The sequence below is a fragment of the Equus quagga genome, chromosome 12 (genome assembly GCF_021613505.1).
Source record: "Equus quagga isolate Etosha38 chromosome 12, UCLA_HA_Equagga_1.0, whole genome shotgun sequence".
Classification (NCBI taxonomy): domain Eukaryota; kingdom Metazoa; phylum Chordata; class Mammalia; order Perissodactyla; family Equidae; genus Equus; species Equus quagga.
In genome coordinates, this window is record NC_060278.1 from 108128225 (window position 1) to 108140379 (window position 12155).

The 12155-nt window shown below is 32.6% G+C and overlaps 1 protein-coding gene across 1 annotated transcript in view; it reads right to left on the reverse strand.

Moving 5' to 3' along the window:
- Window positions 1–12155, reverse strand: part of SYCP2 (synaptonemal complex protein 2) — a 78371-nt gene that overhangs the window by 11960 nt on the left and 54256 nt on the right. Inside the window, exons 24-32 of the mRNA XM_046679046.1 lie at window positions 10169–10296; window positions 9101–9137; window positions 7330–7400; window positions 7174–7231; window positions 6650–6705; window positions 6158–6215; window positions 5506–5674; window positions 2104–2141; window positions 1418–1588 (exon numbers count right to left, since the gene is read on the reverse strand). Coding sequence (XP_046535002.1) covers window positions 1418–1588; window positions 2104–2141; window positions 5506–5674; window positions 6158–6215; window positions 6650–6705; window positions 7174–7231; window positions 7330–7400; window positions 9101–9137; window positions 10169–10296 — 786 coding nt within the window. The remainder of the gene's footprint in view (window positions 1–1417; window positions 1589–2103; window positions 2142–5505; window positions 5675–6157; window positions 6216–6649; window positions 6706–7173; window positions 7232–7329; window positions 7401–9100; window positions 9138–10168; window positions 10297–12155) is intronic.

The window sequence follows — 12155 nt, forward strand, 5'->3', positions numbered from 1 at the left end:
AAATGTATTGATAACTTTCAAATTACACTTGAATACAAATACTTATACTTGGATACATAAAACAATTTAATTATATTGAAATATTTATTAAATGTCTTATATTAATACATACAGGCATAGCGGGGTTCTCAACATGATTAGCAGGAGACTTTCTAATATAGTAGAAAGCATATGACAAATTCACAGGAAAACATAATATATAGACTATAATAAATATCATAAGAGATACAAATAAAATGCTATAAGGGCTCAGAGAAGATTATATCCAGGTTAGGGAAACCAGAAAGAGGTCCTAGATTTCATGGGACTTGACATGCTCAGGAATTTGCAAAAGAAGATGGCAAAGGAAGGCATCCTGAGAATAAGGACTGCTGACACAAGCACAGGGAGTAGAGAAGCACACTTCTTGTTTGGGCATCACAGGTTGTTCTGACTTACAGCTCTGGGTATATACTGGGAAACAGGGGAAATAAGCTTGGCAAGGTATTTTGATACTTTGAATGTCTGTCTAAACAGATTTTTTCAGGGGTTTTCTTTGAAAAAGGGTAAGATGAGAGGTGGCTTGGGAAGACTTATCTGACTAGACGTGAAGTGACAGAAAACATGGAGATAAGTTATTAAGTCCTGTCTTCCAGGTAAGAGATAACAAGCTTACAAACAAAGGAAGATGGAAGTTAATGATTTAAAATCAGCATGTTATAACGGTCAGAGACTTACCTTCAGTGCCAGACTCTTTGGGCTCAAATCTTTGTTTTACAACTTCCTAGCTGTGTGACCTCAGGAAAATTCCTTCATCTCTCTGAGCCTCAATTGTCTCATTTGTAAAATGAGATGTGCATAATAGTACTATCCATCTATGGCACTTATGAAATTTTAAGAAGCTAAATCTATAAAGTACTTAGAATAGCACCTGGCACACTCTAAGCACTATATGCTTTTTTCACTTTGTTAAAAGAAAGCTTTCAAGTACAGGTGGCTAGGGATATGTCTGTAACATTGTGAGACATAAGGAAGAAGTCAGGGATGGACACAGGTGGGCAGCAAATGGGAAGAACCTCAGATTCAATATTTTTGCTTTCATTCAAGAGAAAAGTCCACAGCTTCCCAACAGTCTATATCTTCTTGAAGCATAATTTTGGAAAGATCAAGTACTTTTCTAATTCAAAGATATTATCTTGGTTATAATTTTATTAGAGTCAAACATCTGTTTTGTAACACGAATGCCAACTTATTACAAATTTTAACATTATATTGCCTAAGGATCAAGTTTTAGAATTATTAAATGTTTTCTCATATAGAAGGTTAAATCTTAAAAAAGAAGTGACAAGATAAATTTGACATTTTTACAAAAATATATTCTATATTTAGTATTTTAAGAGGTTTTTAGAAATTACTCAACTGAATTGTATCTATTTACCTTTACTAGCAATTTTTCTTTAAATGAATGTGAAAATTCTTGTTCACTCTCTGATTCTGAATTTGAGAGATCTTTATAATTTTTTTTGGTTTTTGCCGCTCTCCGTGGAAGTCTGGTTCTCCCAACTGGAACTGTCTGATTTACCTTTTTGGTGATGTTTTTGTTGGGTGTCTTTAGGAGAAAAAATCCTAAATATTATCAGATCAATACTTGTGATACAAGAAGTATAAGCTATTTACTATAGAATTGGCACTGTGACAAGACATACATAAAATATTTGTAGAAATAAAAAGATTCCTGATTAATATTTTTTAAATGGCTGGATTTTGTCTTTCCCTTCCAAATATCTTCTCTATCACCTTTTTATCCCTATCATTAACACTCTGAGAGGACTGATATATATTATCCAACTTAAGTAAAAGGGAAAGAGAGAGAGAGAGAGAAAGGGAAAGAGAGAAAGAGAGACATCAAAAATACCTATAATCACAGAATAAAATAGACCTAATGCAGGCCAACATGATTCAAAAAGGCAGAAGGTAGAAGTAAGCATGCAAAGGCTGGAACAATTATGGAAAACAAGTAACTGATAATAAGGATACAATTGTGTATGAGATAGGTGAATTTTTTACACGACAAGGGGAAAAATAATTTTAAAGGGTGTTTGAACATAAACTTCCAGGTTTTACCATTTTAGATCTTGGTTGTCCTCTTTCCAGAGATGGTCCTGCAATTCAAGAAAATAAGAACTGACATTTAAATTTATTAGAATATTTCTGTATATAAGTTAAAAATTATGAAAACAATAGGAATACATCTTTAAACTCATTCAAAAGTTTATATTTCAAAATGAGGCTTGAAGTATATTTGAGGCTAAACTGCCATTGATAACTTTTACTGTATAGCTTTTAGTATGATATGACCAATTTCCCTTCTCCTCCTTTAAATTTTATATTATAAAACTGCTGGGAGCCGTGGCTACATCATTTGATCGGCTGTTTGACAGGGTCCAGCCGATTAACGCCGAGGGGTGCAGGGTCGCCCCTTGGTGAAGAATAACCGGCCAGCCCCTCACATAGTTCTGAAACCTGTGCTGCTTCTAATTGCCCTTCATTCCTTTTCCTTTCTTAACCTCCAGTTTTCACTCCTTTGGGTGGCTGCTTGGGAGGCACTACCTCCTGGGAAAATTAGATATAGTAAGAGAATGTGACCACCTGTAGGTAACTTTCAAGATATTTTTCAGTTAATTATTGGAGGAGCACACAGTCCCATTTGAGACAATCAGAAAGGAATCCTGCCCAGATAAGATGTCGAATTAGGTTTATGGCCTCCATCTGGTTAATGTTTCCTTCTCCCTCCAGTTCTTTGTCTAAATATACATATGCATCGTCCTTCTAAGTTTGCTGGTTAATTGGATGATCAAGAAGTATCTATATATTATTCTTGACCTTCTGCTTTCTGTTAAAATGTTATAGAGGTTTTCTCCTAAAAGCAATAAATAATAAATAATTGGTGAGTAGAAGGGCCGAGGGGTGCAAGAATGCCCCTCGGTGAAGGATGGCCGGCCGACACCCCTGATATTTTCTGAATTATACGCATGCTTTCTATCAAGGTTATGTGTATACTTATTTCTCTTTTTTATTCTTGAAGATATATAGTTTAGCTTAGCTTTTCAGCCCTTTACTTTACTAACAAAGTGATACTTTCTCCGGCAGTGTACTTAAGGGACTGTTAGCTCTACAATCTAAAAGACAAAGGAATGCTTCCACCCCCTAAAGGGCGCGAAAAAGTAAAGATGTTTAACTGCCCGCTGAGAATGCAGATAGCCCTGGGGATAAGACACCCTGGAGTCGCCTTTTGTTCCCATTAACCATCTACACTAATGGCGTAAATGATTGAGGGAGGCAGGGATGGCTTCACCACGATGCAACCAGACGGACTGCTGTCCTGTCCAGAGGCCTGGACCTTCTCTCTTTGATTTAACTTTACCATGAATTACAACAGACGCCTAGGTACCTATCTCCTTTAGCTTAGAGACAACAAACACTAGTTAATTGCGGAGAAGACTACCATTAACCTTATGCTCTATAGAACAGAATGCTAATAAATATTCTTGTGCTCGTTTTTTACTTCCTTATCTCTCTGAGAATATTTGTAGAACTATTTCTGTACTAATCCTGAAAAATATATAAACGACACTTGTGCACAGTAAAGTCGGACTTGCTAACACCAACCCAAGTCTCACGTCCCCTTTATTTTCCCCCTCCCTCATTGCGCCGACGCCGTCCATCCCTCAGGAACCTGGACTCCGCCGGGGCGGGACCCCGGCATAAAACTTTTTAAACATACAAGAGAATGTGTAACATGAGTTTCAAAGTTAACACCCCTGACTCTACCATTCAGTTTAAGAACAAAATTATGAATAAGGCTGAATCTACTTATGTGTACTCTCTGATATGATCCTCCATATCCCGTCTGCCAAAAGATAATCACTATCCTGCAATCTATGTTTCTCATTCACTTGATCTTTTAAAAAGTTTTATTTCATAGATATGCATCTCTAAGCAATACAATAAACTTTATAAAATAGTATCATGCCATACGTAATAGTCTATGATTTGCTATTTCACCCATCATTATATTTCTAAGATCTATCCCTATTATTGGGAGTAGCTTTAGTCCCTATTCCCTTTTTCGCCTTTCAAGCACAATTTCAACTTTCTAAATATTCTCCAAAGCCTAAGAAACGGGATTATCCAAGCCAAGAAAGCAATGAAGTTCTGGAAGAAATGTCTTCCAATACTGGCAATAAGCTGGCTCATATATATTAACTTGTAGTCACTCAGCCTTTTAAACAAAACAATTCACTCAGAAGTTCAATTTTAAAAATATTTACTGATTACAGTATTCTAACCTTTAATGTCTCCCCAAGATATCTAATCTTCTACTTTATGTTATAGATGTTTTTGTTTGTACATCTTCCCACTACATTGTAAGTTCCCTGAGAGCACATGAATCTTACTGCTTTCTCCTTAGCTTATAACACACTGCTTCAAAGTCCAGACACTATGACTAGATCCAGCTGCATCTTTCAACATTTTCCCACAAGTCTGATCTATCTTCCAATGACCATAATACTGCATTCCCTGAGTACACTATGCTATTTCATATGTGTCTCTTTTATATATGTAATCCTGCAGTTTCTCTTCCACGCATATGATTTGCCTCATCTGTTTTCAAGATTCAGCCTCATTTATAAACACATGCCAATGTTTGTTTCCATATGTATATTTTAAGCCAACACTGCTCCCCATCATACACACAAGTCACTACTGGTTATTTTTATCCTGAAATAAAATAAAAGCTGATTCCCTTAAAATAAATATAAATTTAATCTAAAAGCTCAGAGTTATGTTGTCTTCTTTTAAAAATAGAATATATAAAATCTTTATGTTTTAGTAAACATTGAAATTGATGTCAGGTTATGAAAATGGTCATTATGTCTAGCCAAAAACCAATACTTCAAACTCTTATCCAACTACTTCAAGAGATTCACTTGAGAAAGCAGAAGCCACATGCTGGGAAAACATTTTGTGGAAGATTTAGGCAAAAATATTTCTGCAAGAAAATTGCTTTCCTTTCAATGTATTTGCATTCCATCTATATGAAGTCCTAAAAAGCGTTAGTGTTGAGTGTGGCAAGGAATGGGCTTTGATTTTGTTTAGGGTGTTGAGTTCACGAGTACTTAATACATTATTCACAATAATTAGCTAAATAACTGAATAATAGTAGGGCATGAGTAGACACATGATGAGACGATATCATGAACCAAAGATTATGATAAATCAGATTTTGTGTCCCTAAGATCCCATTAAAAAATTTAAATATAACCATATTACCAAAAATAAACAAAAGCTAAAATCATTGCAGTGTTTTGGTGCATTTGCTTTCACTATTTTTTTCTATTTATGAGGGCATACAGTTATAATCACTATCTACATATAAAAATATACTTATCAACCAACAAAGCATTTTTTATAGTTGAAATGGTAAAATCATTTGCAACATTTCTCTAGAAAGTGATTTCTTACTCGATTTTCCACTTTTACGTTTCTTCACATTTTTATTTCTGCTATAGTCTATTAGCTGTGGTTTTGATTTTGGTTCTCTTAGCCAGCTAATATCGGTCTTGCTGTCATCACATCTGTATTCTGTGTCAGTATCACTAAAGAGATTTTTCTTTTTATGATTTGTTACAATCTATAAAAACAAAAAAGAAGAATCCTTGTAATAGATGAAGAAATGTGTCTTATTATATGTCATGCAGGTAAGTTAAGCCAAAAAAACCCTCAAAAACAGAACTATCTTCTCATTTTTTAGCATACTAATCTTTCTGGCATTAAGGACCTATCCAAGAAAGTCACTTGGAAATCCAGATCAGAGATTGAGATTAGTATTTTGTATCAGTGGGGTGTTAATTAAAAGTTAAATCAAAATAGCTTACTTTTATAGAGATATAACCTAATACCATCAAAGAAAGTAACTAAAGTTGTCATATTTTCTATTACTATATGATTACAAATAGCTCAGAGACCATATGTCATAAGGGGAACATGGATAATCTCACAGGGGAAAAAACAATGATCCAAATCTTTTTGTTTTCTAGTTCTGTGATAATCTTTGGCATTGGAAAATTATTAAAAGAAATACTGGTTTTAATAGACACATTAGGATATAACTTACTCTTTTATCTTTTATTTTGAGAGAAGGTTCAGATTCATCATGACTCCTTAAACCTACCCTTAAAACAAAAATACACAATAATTTTAATTACTTGTTTTCTTAAGGTAGCATGCACTAGACAGTTAGACCTCAGTTTTCAGCCTTACTCTTTTACTAATTCACTAGATAATTCTGGCCAAGTCTCTTGTCCTCTCTGACCTCAGTTATTTATAAAATTACAAGGTTAGATGAAAAGACTGCTAAATCCTTTCAGCTTTATCACCTAAGATATACAACTAATATTAAACGTGCACAGAATCTGTATATTAATTTTAGAAGTAAATGCTGAAATAATAGAATCATAATGGCAGTAATCATGACAGTACCACTTTTATCTACTCTTCTCATATGTTAAAAACTTTCAGAGAAACTAGGAGGAAATATTTAAGAAAAAGAACAATTGAGATAAGTATATTTTAATCTGATCCATCTAATTAAAATAAAAAGACCTACAATTTTACAGAATTATCCACGCAGGCTTCTCTAGTTGTTGCTTGAAATTCCTGGATCTATATTGTGAATAAGCATTAAAAATTTTTTCTTAGCATCAAAATAAACAAAAATCAAAAGAAATAAACATAAAATCTAGTTTCTATCACTTCATACAAGACGTGATAATAAAATTAAGCACATTAAGATATTTTTATATTTAAGAAGAAAATTAATACTGTAAAATATACTAAAAAGAAAAGAAATAAGACAATTGTTTTAAATCTGTTGCATCAATAAGGAAAGTGATTTTTCTTGATGGAGTAGTCTGAGTTCCCCCATGCCCCAATTACTCATTTTTCTCAACTCCTAGTCCAAAGGATTTGAAAGGAAACTAAATACATCTAGATTGGTACCAAATAAACTTTAAAATATTTTAAAATATATTTTAAAATATTTTAGAGTATATCTATAAGAAGATGGAAATAAAAAAATACACTCTAATAACTGCAGGGTAAATACAAAATAACTAGTGCTTTCTAGCTTACTCCAAGTTTTATGATAGGCTCATCAGCTCCATTCAAATTAAAATTGTAAACATCATTCCTGTAAAGACAAAGAGAAATATTAACTCCATTATACAATAAAAAATTTATTTTCTTCAAATATGAAGAAAACTATAATATTTATGAAAAATTACTCACAATGGGCATTCAGAAGTAACATTAACAAAAGTAGTCTTCAGTTGTCTATAACTTTTTTTTTGAACCTTTTCCTAAATACAAAAGAAGTTTACATAAAACCATTCAAATTCGTACATTACTATACTTGGTAAACAAATAACATATGCAACTAAATTTTCTAGTTGTGTTTCCACTAACATAAATTTTACATTTGTAAAAGTTTTCTTAATGAAAATTGAATAAACATCCACACTTTTAAAAATATTGAACACTTAAGTATTAACTAAGAACATGATAGAATGTATTGTAAATCAAATACAAAATAGAAGATTCTTACATCTTTAATATTTACTGACATTGTACACAGGTAAATTACTTTCTCATTGGTATTCTACAAACTGAATTCTATTGATTCTAGAATCACAAAACAAGCATGCTTCTACTTTTTTTCCAGACTCTCATGCTTTAAAATCTGAAAGAGAGAACTTTGGGAGAGTCTAAGGTTTATATAAAATCTCATGTGGAAGAGTCACAACTGTATCAGTCAACTTGTATTGTTAGGGGAAAATATGTGTAAGATTATTCCTATAGCCTACTGCTCAAAATATATTCAACTCAACCAAAAAGCAGTGAGAGCAGAAAAGAATTTAAATAAAATTTTAATAAATTAAATCAATAATCATGTTTTATTAAAATAACTTAACTATACACAAATAATTAATATCACTTAATGATTGATTACTGATAAGAAATAATCAGAAGCCTAATTTAATATACAGTAAGTTAGAAATATTAAAACTAAAATAATCACTTTACTTATTATTTATTTCCAATTGTATTATTTCTTTTGACTGTTTTACATATAATTATTTTCATTATTCCAAAAAGTTTATCCCTTAATATATTACTCCTCTAATTACATACCTACCGACTTATCCTTTCCAATATGATTTTTACCAGTGTTTAGATACATTTGTTAAATTTATCTTTTGCATGCCAGTATGTGCTATTACAGAAGATACAAAAATGAGCAAAAATATTAAAGGGGATACAAAAGTGAGAAAAGGTGTTATACAGGATACAAAGATGATTCTAAACAGTTACACTCTAGTAGAAGACAGAAGAGGGAAAAAAAAAAGAACTGCAATAGTAAGTAAAATATCAAAACAAAGGTACAAAGAAATTATTATGCAGATTCAGAATTCCTGCCCATTTGGATTTTGAGTCAGGGCACCTTGGAAGGTTTTCATAAAGAAGTCAGACTCTGAAGCAAGGCTTACAAGGAGGAAGTTTTGACAATCAGAAAAGAGTGTGAGAGCACCTGCTGACTCAGATTGAAGTCCTTTCCAAAGGGCTTAGAAGAGAAACACTTAGGAAAGAGACTTCAGGGAATCTCAAGTTATTATGTTCCAGCTAACAAGACACATCTAGGTAACTAATATTAGGAAATACGACAGACTTTTAAAGGTACTAGGGAGCTAGCCTAAGCCTCCATTTAATTCAATGAACAACAGGGACCAAATAAGGATTTTGAACAAAAGAAAATGGTGATAAAGATACACTGAATCATGTGTCAAAAGTAAAAATACCACACTCATAAATCTTAAAGAAGTATTTTCTTTGAAAAGCAGAACAGAAGGTTAGGGGGCTATTTTGAGTACCTGCCATTAAACTTGTAAGTTGTTTAATCCATTTATCAAAATGGTGAAAAAATTAAATCTAATTCCATCCTACTACTATTCTACTTTAGTGTTTACTATATGTTTAGTGAAGTTAAATAAATGAAACCTACCTTACTGAGCTGTATGTCAGATTTGTTTGAAAGACCACTATGAAAAAGATTTTGGCAAAATTAAAAAAGCAGTTAAATATCAGTAGAACACTTTTCATAAAAGCCATTTTACACAAGGTAAAATATATTGGGGTCACTAAATCTACATACAATATGCTAAAAACAACTGAAATATGACAGCATTAGTCTGATATTTTTGCAACTTCACTCATAATAAATAGCAACAATAATAGTTAATTCTAAGATGAATCATTCATGCAGCAGCAGGTGCCAAGCAATTTAAAATGAATGGTTCTACCATGAGAGTAGTTTTTTTTCATGCCATATAATAAGGCCAGGATTAATTTAAATGTGAATTAACCATCTGGCCACCTGTAATGAGACATTTTGTAATAAGAAGAAAACTAACCTTCAGAAAGATTGCAAACAAGAAACACATATTTACTATATAAAAATAACTCATTTCAGAGCATTTAAATTTCATATTTCATTAAGCAATATATTTAAACATATTTAATTTTACTCATTACTAGGCTCAACAAATAAAATTCTAAAATGTCTATATCCTAGGCTGGCCCTGCAGCCAAGTGGTTGAGTTCACACGCTCTGCTTCGGTGGCCCAGGGTTTTGTTGGTGGGGATCCTGGGTGTGGACATGGAACCACTCGTCAGGCCACGCTGAGGCGGCGTCCCACATGCCACAACTAGAAGGACCCACAACTAAAAGATACAACTATGTCCTGGGGGGGGGGGGGGCGTTGGGGAGAAAAAGCAGAAAGAAAAAAAATGTCTATATCCTAAAGATTTCTGGAATGGTATGCTGTATTGATATGGTGTTTTTGATACTTTATAAAGTGTAATCAGATACTAGAATAACTAATTTCAAATTCAGTTCCCTTCCTGTATAATTTAAACAGCTACTATTTATAAAGTACATAAGTTAATATGTTTCCTACTGGAAGGTTACATTATTTGAATATATGATTACAACTAATCTTCTTAAAACTGTGTAAAATAATTTAGTTGTATCTGTCAGAAAAATATTCCCATCTAAAATTTAAGAACATACCTGTCAATGAAAGACTCCTTTAATTTTCTTGTACACTTTGTGTCATCCTTTGGTTTGTACCTCTTATTAATTTGGCTTATCAAGGATTCTGCTGCATCTGTAAATCCTTTCCCTTTTGATTTTTCTCTCTGAAACAATTTATAAGTTACTTACTCTACCAGTTAACTTTCAATGGAAAATAAAGACTGAAAATAAAATTCATGAAAAAGTTGGTTGTATGTACAGTCATGTGCCACATAATGACATTTTGGTCAATGACAGACCACATATACGATGATAGTCCCATAAGATTAGCACCATATAGCCTACATGTGTAGTAGGCCATACCATCTAGTTCTGTAGTTCCCTATATGATGTTCATACAATGAAATTGCCTAACGACACATTTCTCAGAATATATCCTTGTCATTAAGTGAAGCATGACTGTATAACTACAAGGAGAAATAAACAGGGTCAGGAATTATTTAATAAGTTTGAGCTTTGTTAGGCATTAAAACAAATCAGGGTAAGTCTTTAAACATATAGAATTGTGCAGAGTGCTCTACAGAGATTAAAAAAAAAGTTTCTATTCATGGAAAAACAAGAAACCATATAAAAAACTGAAAGAAACTAAAAGCTGGTTCTTTGAAAAGATCAATAAAATTAATAAGCCTCTAGCGAAGTTAACTAAGGAAAAAAAGAAAAAGAGAAAAAAGACAGATATTACTAATATCAGAAATGAAAGAGAAGCTATTACTACTGATCACAAGGACATCAAGAGAATAATAAAGGAACATTATGAATGACTCTATGCCTACAAATTTGATAACCCTGATTAAAAGGACCAATTCCTTGAAAGACAGATTCTACCAAAATTCACACAGGGAGAAATAGATGATCTGAATAGGGCTGTATCTGTTAAAGAAACTGAATCAATAATTAATACCTTCTAAAACAGAAAGCACCAGGCCCAAATGGGTTCGCTTGAGTTCTATAAACACTTAAAGAAGAATTATATCAGTTTTCAACAATCTTAGAGAAGACAGAAGCAGAGGGAATACTTCCTAAGTCATTCCATGAAGCCAATATCATCCTAATACCAAAATCAAAGACATAAGAAAGGATGGCTAAAGACCAATCTCTCTTATGAATACAGATGCAAAAATCCTCAACAAAATATTAGCAAATCGAATCCAAAAATGTACAAAAAGAATTATGCACCATAACCAAGTGGAATTTATTCCAGGTAAGCAAACCTGATTCAACATTTGAAAATCAATGAATGTAATCCATCTTTTCAACAGGCTAAAGAAGAAAAATCATATGATCATATCAAAACAGATGCATAAAAAACATTTGACACAATCCAATACCCATTCATAATAACATCTCTCAGAGCGCCAGGAATAGAGGAGACATCCTCGATTTGATAAAGAAAATATACAAAAAAAAATTATAACTAAGATCTTACTTAATGGAGAGAAACTAGATGCTTTCTCACTAAGATCAGAAACAAGGAAAGGAAGTCTGCTCTCACCACTCCCACTCAACAACATACTGGAAGTCCCACTAATGCAATAAGAAAAGAAAAGGAAATAAACAGTATACAGATTGGGAAGAAAGAAATAAAATTGTCTTTGCTCACAGATGATATCATTGTTTATGTAGAAAATCTCAAAGAATCAACAAAAATACTCCTGGAACTAAAAAGCAACTACAGCATGGTAGAACAATACAAGGTTAATATACAAAAGTCAATTGCTTTCTTATAAACCAGTAACAAACAACTGCAATTTGAAATTACATTCTATTTACATTAGCATTCCCCAAGATGAAATACTTAGGTAGAAATCTAACAAATATACGAGATACATATGAGGAAAACTACAAGACTGATGAAACAATCAATTACCATCTAAATAAATGGAGAGAGATTCCATGTTCACGTATAGGAAGTTCAATATTGTCAAGTTCTTTCCAACTTGATCTATAGATTCAATGTAATCCC